Genomic DNA, 12,109 nt, shown 5'->3' with positions numbered 1-12,109 from the left:
CCTTCAGAGTAGCTGGGACTACAGGCGCCTGCCACCACGCCCAGCTAATTTTGTGTATTTTTAGTAGAGATGGGGTTTCACTGTGTTAGCCAGGATGGTTTTGATCTCCTGACCTTGTGATCCACCCGCCTCGGCCTCCCAAACTGCTGGGATTACAGGCATGAGCCACCACACCCGGCCAGGATTGCAGTTCTTGAGAAGGTAAGAGAGGAAGAAATGCAGTGTTGAAGTAGAGGAAGTGGCCTCAGATGGGAGCAGGAGCAGGTAAGGTGGTAGGTTTGATGGTGGGAGATGGGAAAAAGTCCTGTCTGCTGCTGCTGCTTTTTCAATAATGTATAAGATGTGGTCAGCGCCTGAAAATGAGGAGGGGGTGAAGGAGGTGTAAGGAAAGAAGTATGAGGTGTGAGGTAGTCATCTTAAGGATGACCTTATGAGGAAAATGGAGGAGGGTTGCTGGACGATGTGAGAAAATGCTTAAAAGTGTAAAATAATAGGTCAGGATGTATGATTTTCATCGGCAATTCTTAGCTGTTCTGTTCTGATTCAGGTGTGGTTAATTTGGTTCAGCCAGGAATGATTTTTTTCCTAGGTGATATTGTAGAGAGAGCGGGGGAAGGGCAAGAGAGCTGAAGATATTTGAGAGGGAGTAATAACGGTAGATCTTAGATTTTATATTTTTTTGAGACAGGGTCTTGCCCTGTCGCTGAGGCTGGAGTGTAGAGGCATGATCATAGCTCACTATAACCTTGAACTCCTGGGTTCAAGTGATTCTCCCACTTCAGGCTCCCAAGTAGCTGGGACTATAGGCATGCACCACCATGCCCAGCTAATTAAAAATGTTTTTTTTAAAAGAAATGAAGTCGGCCGGGCGCGGTGGCTCAAGCCTGTAATCCCAGCACTTTGGGAGGCCGAGATGGGTGGATCACGAGGTCAGGAGATCGAGACCATCCTGGCTAACACGGTGAAACCCCGTCTCTACTAAAAAATACAAAAAACTAGCCGGGCGCGGTGGCGGGCACCTGTAGTCCCAGCTACTCGGGAGGCTGAGGCAGGAGAATGGCGTGAACCCGGGAGGCGGAGCTTGCAGTGAGCTGAGATCCGGCCACTGCACTCCAGCCTGGGCGGCAGAGCGAGACTCCGTCTCAAAAAAAAAAAAAAAAAAAAAGAAATGAAGTCTGTGTTGCCCAGGCTGGTCTTGAACTCCTGGCCTCAAGCAATCCTCCTGCCTCAGCCTCCTAAAGTTCTGGGATTACAGGTGTGAGTCACCTTGCTGGCTGGAATTTTTTTTTTTTTTTTTTTTTTAAGATGGAGTCTCGCTCTTGTCACCTAGGCTGGAGTGCAATGGCGCGATCTCGGCTCATTGCAACCTCTGCCTCCCGGGTTCAAGTAATCCTCCTGCCTCAGCCTCCCGAGTAGGTGGGATTACAGGAACCCACCACATGCCCAGCTAATTTTGTTTTTTTTTTCATTTTCAGTACAGATAGGGTTTCACTATGTAGGCCAGGCTGGTCTCAAATTCCTGACCTCAGGTGATCCACGTGCCTTGGCCTCCCAAAGTGCTGGGATTACAGGCGTGAGCCACTGTGCCCAGCCTGGCTGGAATTTTAAATGAGGTAAAAGGGAACTGAAGGCAGGAGGGAAGGATCATTGGACTGGAGGATTGTTGCAGTAGGGTACAATAGCAAGTGAACTGGGAAGATAGGAAGTGGTGGTTGGTGTTGGGTGCTTAGAACCATTTCTGAAAGTGGTGTAGTCAAAATGATTTGGTCTAGGGTGAGACTATGAGAATGGGTGACTAACATTATTGTTAGAGCATCCATGTGAATGTTGAGTTCTCCAAAAATTATGACAGGTATGGGGCAAAGAGAAAGCCTGGTGCTGAGACTTCAGTGAACGGGAGCAGATGGTGGGAGGTCAGTACTTGACAAATAATTTTGGGAAATTTAGCAGGATGGCAGGAGTTAAAGGAGGGAGATGAAGAATCATTTGGAAACAACAGTCAGAAGCAATCTTTCAACCCTGATGTGTGAGAGGGAAAAATAGCTTCTACTTCAGAGGGCTATAGTGCTCTCAGAAGTGGGTCTGCTTTGGACAAGGAAAAGTTCAGAGAGAGATGCAGTATATAAGGGATTTTGCTGATTATAATTCAGGAGTCCTAGATGGCACAGGAGAAAGGCTTGGGGGGCTAGAGAAAGTGGAGAATTGGGTCAGAGGTGTGGAACAAAATGGTGTTGACAGTTTGGGTGATAATGGATCACTAAAGGAGGAGTCTTAGGTTGGTGATAGGCCTGAGTATGGAGACAACAGCAGTGAGCCCAGAGCTAAGACTTTAATGAATGAGGAATAATGGATGGGAGGTCTCTTATTAGCAGGGAGTAGGTCAGAGACTTGGGCAAACAGAATAGTGAAGTTTGATGGGATTAGTCTTTAGGAGAGGGTGTTTCAAGCTGCGATCATGAATACTTAAGTGTGACCCTTAATTGTTTTGGGGGCTTTGGATAGCCACTCCTTTTTTGCACTCTCTGTTGCTTCGGTTTGTTTGGCTGAGAAACTGAAGCCAGACAAAGAGCCATTTAACATTTTATTACTGGAAATACTTTGTAGAACTAATACCTGTATTTCAGTCATATCTAATTTGGCTTCTACTTTGAGTCACAGTTCAAAATTAAAGTTTATAATGTCACTTATAAAACTGTTACATTTTGATTCTGAGTTTAAAAAAATAAAAATAACATAAGGTTTTAATTTAGATATTCTGAAAGTGGTAAAGACAACTATTAGATTATTAATCTCTTTGCAATGCGTGTGTTTATTAGTTGTAACAGGAAGTATGAGTCAAAGCACCCTTCCTTATGTCAATAATGTGTTTTGAATTATTGTAGATTACGAAAAGAAAGAGATGAAGAACGTATTAAAAAATTTGTACAAGAAGAAGCTTTCAGATTCCTTTGGAACCAGGTAAACTCCCTCCTGACTTACCTCATATGTGATCAAATAAAAATTGTATATTCATTGAGATAATCGTAGAGTACTCAGGTGTATTAAGCACTCTTGTTCAAGGTTAAGGGTATGGCTTGTGTTCTTTGCCACTAACTCTGAACTAGGACAGTGAATTTTGTTGCATTTTATTTAATCTGAAGAAAAATATTCTGACAGTTTTGACAAGAAAAATAAAATAGTATAAAGCAGGAGGAAAATGGCTTAATTGAAGGCTGTTAGAGCTTTCCAGTAGATACAACATCCCCAATTTGAAGTTTCATGTAGCTGTTGATCTGTCTTTTGGGAATATTTGAATGAATGATGATTAAGATGGTATATGGCTACAATATGCATGTCCTAAAAAGTATACATAACTGTATGGGAGAGTATTTGAATCCTATAATAGCATATTTTAGGGATAATTTAGGCAGTTGGTTTTACTAGCATTGTATCACATCAAATACTTCTTGATGATAATTTCTTGAAAATATTTTAATACAATTTTCATTTCTTCTCTTTTATAGAAATTGGGTCTTGCTATATTGCCCAGGCTGGTCTCAAACTTTTGGGCTCAAGCAATGTTCCTCCTCAGCCTCCTAAAGTGAGCCACATCACCTGGCCAAATTTGTTATAATAGGATTTGACCTATAAAATGAAAACATAATTATTGATTTGTAAGGTTTTGTAGTTACCAACAATAGAGGAATGGTTAAATTATAGAGTAATAATACTGTGGAATACCATGGAACAGTTAAAAAGAATAAGGTAATAGTATTGACCGACATGGAAAGATCTCCAAAATAATACTGTTTAGTAAAAAAAACAGCACTAGCGCATTACAGCCTTGAACTCCCCAAGTGATCCTTCTGCTGCAGCCTCCCAAGCAGCTGGGACTACAGGCACAGACCAGTGTGCTCAGCTTCCCTGTGTATTTGAAAATACTACCTAGAAAAAAGTATGGAAGGATATGCATCAAGTTGCTGTCAGTAATTACCTTGGAGGGGGATCAAAGGGAAACTAAAAACTGTACATATTGCTTTCCTGTTTGCAGTTTTTACAGTAAAATTTTGGAATTTTTGTTATACTTTAGAAATGTAGAGGTCGGCCGGGCGCGGTGGCTCAAGCCTGTAATCCCAGCACTTTGGGAGGCCGAGACGGGCGGATCACGAGGTCAGGAGATCGAGACCATCCTGGCGAACACGGTGAAACCCCGTCGCTACTAAAAAAATACAAAAAACTAGCCGGGCGAGGTGGCGGGCGCCTGTAGTCCCAGCTACACAGGAGGCTGAGGCAGGAGAATGGCGTAAACCCGGGAGGCGGAGCTTGCAGTGAGCTGAGATCCGGCCACTGCGCTCCAGCCCCGGCGACAGAGCGAGACTCCGTCTCAAAAAAAAAAAAAAAAAGAAATGTAGAGGTCATATTATCAATAATTTGGTATATTTTTAGGTATTTTAGAAAGTTGCATATACTGTATTGTTAGATAATACTTAAAAACTCTAATCTCTACCTGGGTATCTAAAATGAGACTTATTTTACAGGGATCTACTTATATCAAGGGCTCTAACTTGTCTTATTGAATAGATCTCATTATATCTTGAATACATTATTGACCCCTTAGTCAGCTAGACATGTACTGTTGTGCATTATTGACCCCTTAGTCAGCTAGACATGTACTGTTGTGCTTCTGGCTGTTTTTCTAATAGAAGCAAGGGAATTGCTTTGGCCCATCCCCACTCCTGGTGAAGGCCTTTTGTTACCAGGGATATGTACCATTTGTGCCAGTCTGGTTTTAGACTTGGGATGCTATGGAAAAGATAAAGGGAGTCAGCAGTTTCTGGCTCCAATTCTACCATTTGCCAACTTCATGACTGCTGGAGAAAAGAGCTCAAAGGAAAATTGTAAAATAGACAGATGGGGTGCAGTGGCTTCTGCCCGTAATCCCAGCACTTGGGAGGCCAAGGCAGGAGGATTGCTTGAGCCCAGGAGTTCAAGACTATCCTGGGCAACAAAGTGAGACCCCATCTCTACAAAAAGATTTTTTTAAATTAGCCAGATGAATGGACACAGTGGCTCACGCCTATAATCCCAGCACTCTGGGAAGCCGAGGTGGGTGGACCACCTGAGGTCAGGAGTTTGAGACCAGCCTGACCAACATGGGGAAACCCTGTCTCTACTAAAAATAGAAAATTAGCCACGTGTGATGGTGGGCGCCTGTAATCCCAGCTACTTGGGAAGCTGAGGCAGGAGAATTGCTCGAACCTGAGAGGCGGAGGTTGCAGTGAGCCGATATTGCGCCATTGCACTCCAGCCTGGGTAACAAGAGCGAAACTCCATCTCAAAAAAAAAAAAAAAAAAGGAAAACAAATAGCCAGACATGGTGGTGGGCACCTGGAGTCCTAGCTGCTTAGGAGGCAGAGGTGGGGTGGGAGGATCACTTGAGCCCAGGAGGTTGATGCTGCAGTGAGCTGTGATTGTGCCACTGCACTCCAGCCTGGGTGACAGAGCGAGACTCTGTCTCAAAAACAAACAAAAAAGACACTTTTTATTTTATAATACAACTGTATTCTCTGGTTTATAGGTAAGGTCTCTACAGGTTTGGCAACAGACAGTGGACCAGCGTCTAAGTTCCTGGCATATTGATGTTCCTCCTATATCAAGTACTCTTGTGTCATCGAAACCTCCATTATTTACCCAAAGCCAGGAGTCCTCTTCTGATCAAAATGCTGATTGGTTCATTGCTTCTGATGTAGCTCCTCAAGATAAATCATTACCAGATTTTCCAGACTCTGGTTTTCATTCCTCTCTAACAGAACAAGTTCATTCTTTGCAGGATTCGTTGGATTTTGAGAAAAGTTCCACAGAAGGCAGTGAAAGCTCCATAATGGGGAATTCCATTGACACAGTGAGATATGGCAAAGAATCAGATTTAGGGGATGTTAGTGAGGAACATGGTGAATGGAATAAGGAAAGCTCAAATAATGAGCAGGACAATAGTCTGCTTGAACAGTATTTAACTTCAGTTCAACAGCTGGAAGATGCTGATGAGAGGACCAGTTTTGATAGAGAGACAAGAGATAGTAAACTTCACATTGCTTGTTTCCCAGTACAGTTAGATACCTTGTCTGACGGTGCTTCTGTAGATGAGAGTCATGGCATATCTCCTCCTTTGCAAGGTGAAATTAGCCAGACACAAGAGAATTCTAAATTAAATGCAGAAGTTCAAGGGCAGCAGCCAGAATGTGATTCTGCGTTTCAGCTATTGCATGTTGGTGTTACTGTGTAGCATGTTGTGGTCTTTTGGGAAGCAGATACCCACTTAACTTTTCTTAAAAATACTTTCAGTTGCCTTTTTTTTTTTTTTGGAGGGGAGTACTCCCTACCCCTAATTTTGTTACTATTTATATAGAATTTGTATTCATGTCTCATATTTTTCAGATTCTAGATATTGAGCTGAGTTTTCATTTTGATTTTGTTAGCTTTTTACTTAGCTGCAAGGTACCAAACTATTTATATTGACAGCTATATGCACTTTATTTCTTAACTGAATTACATCAACAATGTTCCTGTTTCTTTCATGTACTCATTTACTTTCAAAAATAAGCTAGCATATATTAAAGAAAATAGAAAAAAAATACCTTAAATATATAAATAAGAGAATTTTGGCTCTTCTGTGTCTGAGAAAATTAATTATATAGTAGGGAATGAAATTTGATAAAGCAAATATAAATGAGAAATATGAGGATTGTGAACTATTGAAATTTGCCAGTCTCCCTGGTGTAAAATGTTTTTTTAAAGCCTTTTCCCCTCCTTTTGGAGTCAAGGAAAGCCTTTCTATAAGTAAATTAAGAAAAGGTAGGATTATAAGATTTCTCAATGGGAATGATTAAATTGTCTCGTGGAAAACTTCAGTTAATGTCATGCATCAGTTTTAACATATGAAGTAAAGTGTTCTATCCAGAATTAAAGTCAAGTTTACTTATACAACATAAGAATATTTCACTTAGATATGAAGAAAGGAAACACTAGTCTCCACTCGAAATACTGTCATGGCAAATATTTATCCTTTCGTTAAGTGCTTTTTCACCCTATAGATAAGCATTTATGTGCCAATATGTTGTCAGAAATTAATGTATGTTCATCTCCTCTGTTCCTGCTTATATTATGTATTTCAACAGAAGGTCTACGGCCATTCACTTCAATTTTGACCTCTGTCCCATAGAGAAGAACATTTAAAGTAATACTAATGGTCGAATATGAATGACTTTTTAGGAACTGCTTTTTGTCTAACCTGAAAAAGTGCCACATTTGGAAGACAATTTAATGATGGTGAAGAAATAATAAACCTCCCTTTACTTGTTAAAAGGGATATATATGTCTGCAATAAGGGAGAAATAAGATTTGTGTTTGAATATTGTAGGTAGATGCTTTTTTTTTTTTTTTTTTTTTTGAGACGGAGTCTCGCTCTGTCGCCCAGGCTGGAGTGCAGTGGCCGGATCTCAGCTCACTGCAAGCTCCGCCTCCCGGGTTCCCGCCATTCTCCTGCCTCAGCCTCCCGGGTAGCTGGGACTACAGGCGCACGCCACCTCACCCGGCTAGTTTTTTGTCTTTTTTGGTAGAGACGGGGTTTCACCGTGTTAGCCAGGATGGTCTCGATCTCCTGACCTCGTGATCCACCCGTCTCGGCCTCCCAAAGTGCTGGGATTACAGGCTTGAGCCACCGCGCCCGGCCGATGCATTTGTAATTAAGGATAATATCATTGAACAATATGTATTTGGTTTCCCTCAACGTACAGATATACAGCTATTTAAAACTATGGCAATACTTAAGTGTTCTCTAAATTTAGGTGCTAAATATCTATTAATTATTCTGTTGTAGTCGTTAGGTGCCCTTCTTTGAAGTTATATAAAATAAAAGCATCTGATCCTTCAAGGATAAAGTTGAGGATTACATGGTACGTGGCATTTGTTGTTGTTGTTTTTTAAAGAGATGGAGTCTGGCTCTGTTGGTGCAGAGCCATGATCATAGTTCACTATAACCTTGAACTCCTGGCCCAAGTGATCCTCCCACTTCAGCCTCCTGAGTATCTGGGATTATAAGCAGGAGCCACTGCTCCCAGCTCATGGTATTTGTTGATAGTCATAACATTTTTCCTGTATGGTAAGATGTATTTTTCTCAGTTTATAAATGCGTAGCACTCAGGTTGAGACGACTTGGATTTTATTCTTAGAAATCCAGAATCCCTTGAAAAGGAAATATTTTCTGTTTCTTATAAATAAAACAATAATCTTACCTTCAGAAGGATTTTCCTTAGTGAAACGTGTAACATTGAATGCATGTTAAATAAAAATGGAATTTCTAACTTTTTTTCAACAGTGCTAATTATCTTTTCAGAATGATTTTGAATGTCTTTTAAAATATACCCTATTTTTCTATTTTACAGTTAAGTGCCTCACTTGCTGTCCATAGTTATACAAAGAAAAACCAATCTGCACTGCACTAGTACCAAAATACTACTTTATACATTAGTTTTTCATAAAAGCTGCTGGAATGTCATGATTCAGTATTACCTAAATAGGTTTCTACTAAAATCCTCTCCCTCCTGTCTTCTTTTAAGTAATGGCGTAACATAACTAAATTCATTTGATCATCAGCACTTGTTAGCAGGATTTCATTTTTTACCTTTGCCTTGTTTCTCTAGCCCATAAAGAGTACTCAGCATACTTCCATTAACAATTTGGCAGAATATGATAATTATCAATATTCTGTTTTTCGTCTGTGTCTTATTTAACTTTTACTAGTGTTTAGAAGTGCAAGAATATTAAATAGCCCCTTCCTTAACTGTACATATTATCTTGAATGTAGATAAAATGAAAATATTGTAAATTAGAATGTAGGAAAACTGGCATAGACTTAATATATTTTAATGGGTTTACGTTATACTTTAAAAGTAATTTATATAATTAAGATATTTGGTTTTAACCCTATGGGCTATTCTTTGGTCTGGCTGAAGAGGGACTGGGTCTAGTAAGGTTTGGAAAGTTGAGCTTTGAACATGGTCTTTGTGTTTTTTTCCTAACAAGGAGAGGTTTAGTTCAGCTGTGCTATTTTAGTACACATCAGTTCTCTTGATTTATGGAAGACTCAGTTTATCAATTAAGAATTCCTGCAGAAGCACAGAATCATACTGTGTAAGAGTTGGAAGGAAGCTTAAGAATTTCTGTTCGAATCTCTTTGTTTCAAAGATGAAACTAAAGCACAGCATGTTAAATGACTTGTCTAAGTTATAGCTAGTTAGTAGCAAATGAACTGAAAACCTATATGCTACTGTAGTCCAAACTTTTATTATGTCCTCTTAATCTTTACATTTAGTGAGTCAGTACGGAAATCTCTGCATATTTCTCATTCTCTTTGAAAGAGGGAAAAAAACTTCTAAGAGAGCTACAACTCTTATCACTCATGACAGAGTTGCTTGTAGAAAATAACTAATTCCTTCAGAACCCTGAGTGAATTTTCTTCAAGAAACGTGACTTGATTAAAATGATTTCAAAAGAGCAATAGTGGAAATTAATGTTTTAGAAAAGAGACTGGGTGTGGTGGTTGACGACTGTAATCCCAGCGCTTTGGGAGGCCGAGGCCGAAGGATCACTTGAAACCAGGAGTTCAAGACCAGCCTGGACAACATAGCAAGACCCACCTCTCTACAAAAAAAATTTTTTTCTGAAAAGAATAATTACATTTTAGAGTCCATTTATTTGATGACAGGCAGTATGACAGGTTGCTGAGGGATATAAAATTTTCTAGAGAAATGCTGAGTTTGATGACATTTTATCTTCCGTTTTGTAGAACAACAGATGTTAAAATTTCAACTCTCCTGGTGTGCAGAAAGCTCTAATCATGACAGTTGATAATATGCAATTTAGTTTGATTTTAAAAGTTTAATTATAAAAGACTTCACAATATGCATGTTTTAGGAAAATGTTCATTTATTTAGTCATATAATTGTATATATGTAAATAACTTTATTCTGGAATAATGTGGGTGCCATCTTGAGCATGTGTTTTTATTTGGATTATTTTTTGTATACAAACACCATAATACTGTGTTTTCCTGTTATCTACTTAAGTCTAGTTCTACTTTTTACCAATAATTTCAGGAAAATACAAGCTTAAGATACTATACTATCTCCCTTGGTATTTTTTTTTGTGCAAAGTCTTAGAATTAGATTTATAACATTGATAATAAAAATATAAAACGTTTTTTCTCAAGAATTAAGACAGTAAAAAGGAAAAATAGAATGCATAAGATCATTTCCCCATCATAAAGGAAAGAAGAGACTTCATTGTTTTTTTTGTTGTTGTTGTTTGTTTGTTTGTTTTTGAGGCAGTTTCACTCTTGTCACCCAGACTGGTCTCGGCTTACTGCAACCTCCACTTCCTGGGTACAAGTGATTCTCCTGCCTGAGCTTCCTGCATAGCTGGGATTACAGGTGTGCAACCACAAGGCTCGGCTAATTTTTTTGTATTTTTAGTAGAGATGGGGTTTCACCAGGTTGGCCAGGCTGGTCTTGAACTCCTGATGTCAAGTGATCCGCCTGCTTCCGCCTCCCAAAGTGCTGAGATGACAGGTGTGAGCCACTGTGCCCGGCCGAGGCTTCATTGTTTAATGTATATTTTTATTTTTTCCGAACACCAGCTCGAACCAGAGTGTATTTTTATTTTGCCACATACCTTTAAAAGATATTTATTGCATCGTAATGTTTTAAATGTTACATATATGATACCCTCATTCATGAAGTGAAGCGGAAAGGGTCTGTAAGGAACATTTTAAACATTTTTAATAATATTGCTTTTACTGATCAAGCTTGTTGTGCCATATTAAAATTAAAAGTCAAATAAACAAAGCAGTCCTCACAACCTTGGAAAGAAATAGATAATTGTCTTCTTAAAATGAGGTGCTTTTTATCTGTGGATGAATGGAAATCACATTGAATTTTAATTCTTATTTATTTTAGTGGATAGCAGGAATCACTCTGTAGTAGTTTTGTTCATTTCCTTTTTTTTTTTTTTTTTGAGACAGAGTCTTGCTCTGTCGCCAGGCTGGAGTGCAGTGGCGTGATCTCGGCTCACTGCAATCTCCACTTCTTGGTTGAAGTGATTCTCCTGCCTCATCCTCCCGAGTAGCTAAGACTACAGGCACACGCCACCATGCCCAGCTAATTTTTATATTTTTAGTAGAGTTGGGGTTTCAGCATGTTGGCCAGGATGGTCTCAATCTCTTGACCTCGTGATCCACCCACCTTGGCCTCCCAAAGTGCTGGGATTACAGGCGTGAGCCACTGCACCTGGCCTTGTTCATCTTCTAATTAAATCTCTTTGAATGTTTTGTAATAATTTTAATGTTGACAATAAGAGTTTAAAAATAATTTGATTTTGGACTGTATTTAGGTTTCTCTTTAATTTTGTTGTAGAAATAGTAAATGATTTAAAGTGGTTATGATCTGTTTTATGAAGGCTTACTATTTTATATTGTACTTATTTAATTTGTATTTGAGTCTCTAATTTTAAATAAAAGGTTTATACATTTGAGTGCTTCATCTGTTTATTTTGATGATTAGTAGTAATGATTGTTATGCATTGTGCTTGTAATTAATGGATAAAGTTCAGAATAAATTGCAAATAGAACCCTACTAAGCAATGTCCAGAGGATTCTCATTATATAAGTGAATTTACAATAAAACAGCTCTTGCCTTATGAAAATGGATACGAAGTGGAAGGAATGCTAATTTAGTTTTATTCAGTATAGATTTCATTACCTCTAGATACTCACTAGAATTCTCTAGACAGAGAAAAGCAGACATCCTTCAACGAGCATAGATGACATTTTCTGGGGCTAGTGAAGATAGTGAGTGTTGGGGGCTAAGCTGAGTAGAAGCCCTCTCATTTGACACTATTGGAACCTGTAGTTGGTTGGTGAATAAAAAAATTACAGCAGGGAATCATAAAAGATTATATATATATGATATATATGTATCTATACACCATAAACTTTAAAATATTTTTATTGAAATATAATTGGCATATTTAAAGTGGACATTTAAAGACATAAATATTTTTAATTTTTATTTCCTTT

The 12,109-nt window shown here is 38.9% G+C and overlaps 1 protein-coding gene across 2 annotated transcripts in view; it reads left to right on the top strand.

Annotated features, from left to right (window-relative positions):
- LOC105477502 (centrosomal protein 97) overlaps positions 1-11,049 on the top strand; it is a 37,701-nt gene extending 26,652 nt beyond the window's left edge. For both annotated transcript variants that reach the window (XM_011734058.3, XM_011734057.3), the window contains exons 10-11: positions 2,883-2,958; positions 5,558-11,049. In XM_011734058.3, coding sequence (XP_011732360.2) covers positions 2,883-2,958; positions 5,558-6,262 — 781 coding nt within the window. In that variant the 3' untranslated portion in view covers positions 6,263-11,049. The remainder of the gene's footprint in view (positions 1-2,882; positions 2,959-5,557) is intronic.
- Positions 11,050-12,109: the final 1,060 nt, after the last annotated feature.

Source organism: Macaca nemestrina, chromosome 2, assembly GCF_043159975.1.
Source record: "Macaca nemestrina isolate mMacNem1 chromosome 2, mMacNem.hap1, whole genome shotgun sequence".
Lineage (NCBI taxonomy): Eukaryota > Metazoa > Chordata > Mammalia > Primates > Cercopithecidae > Macaca > Macaca nemestrina.
The sequence above is the reverse complement of the archived record's forward strand: the minus strand, read 5'-3'. Positions and strand labels throughout refer to the sequence as shown.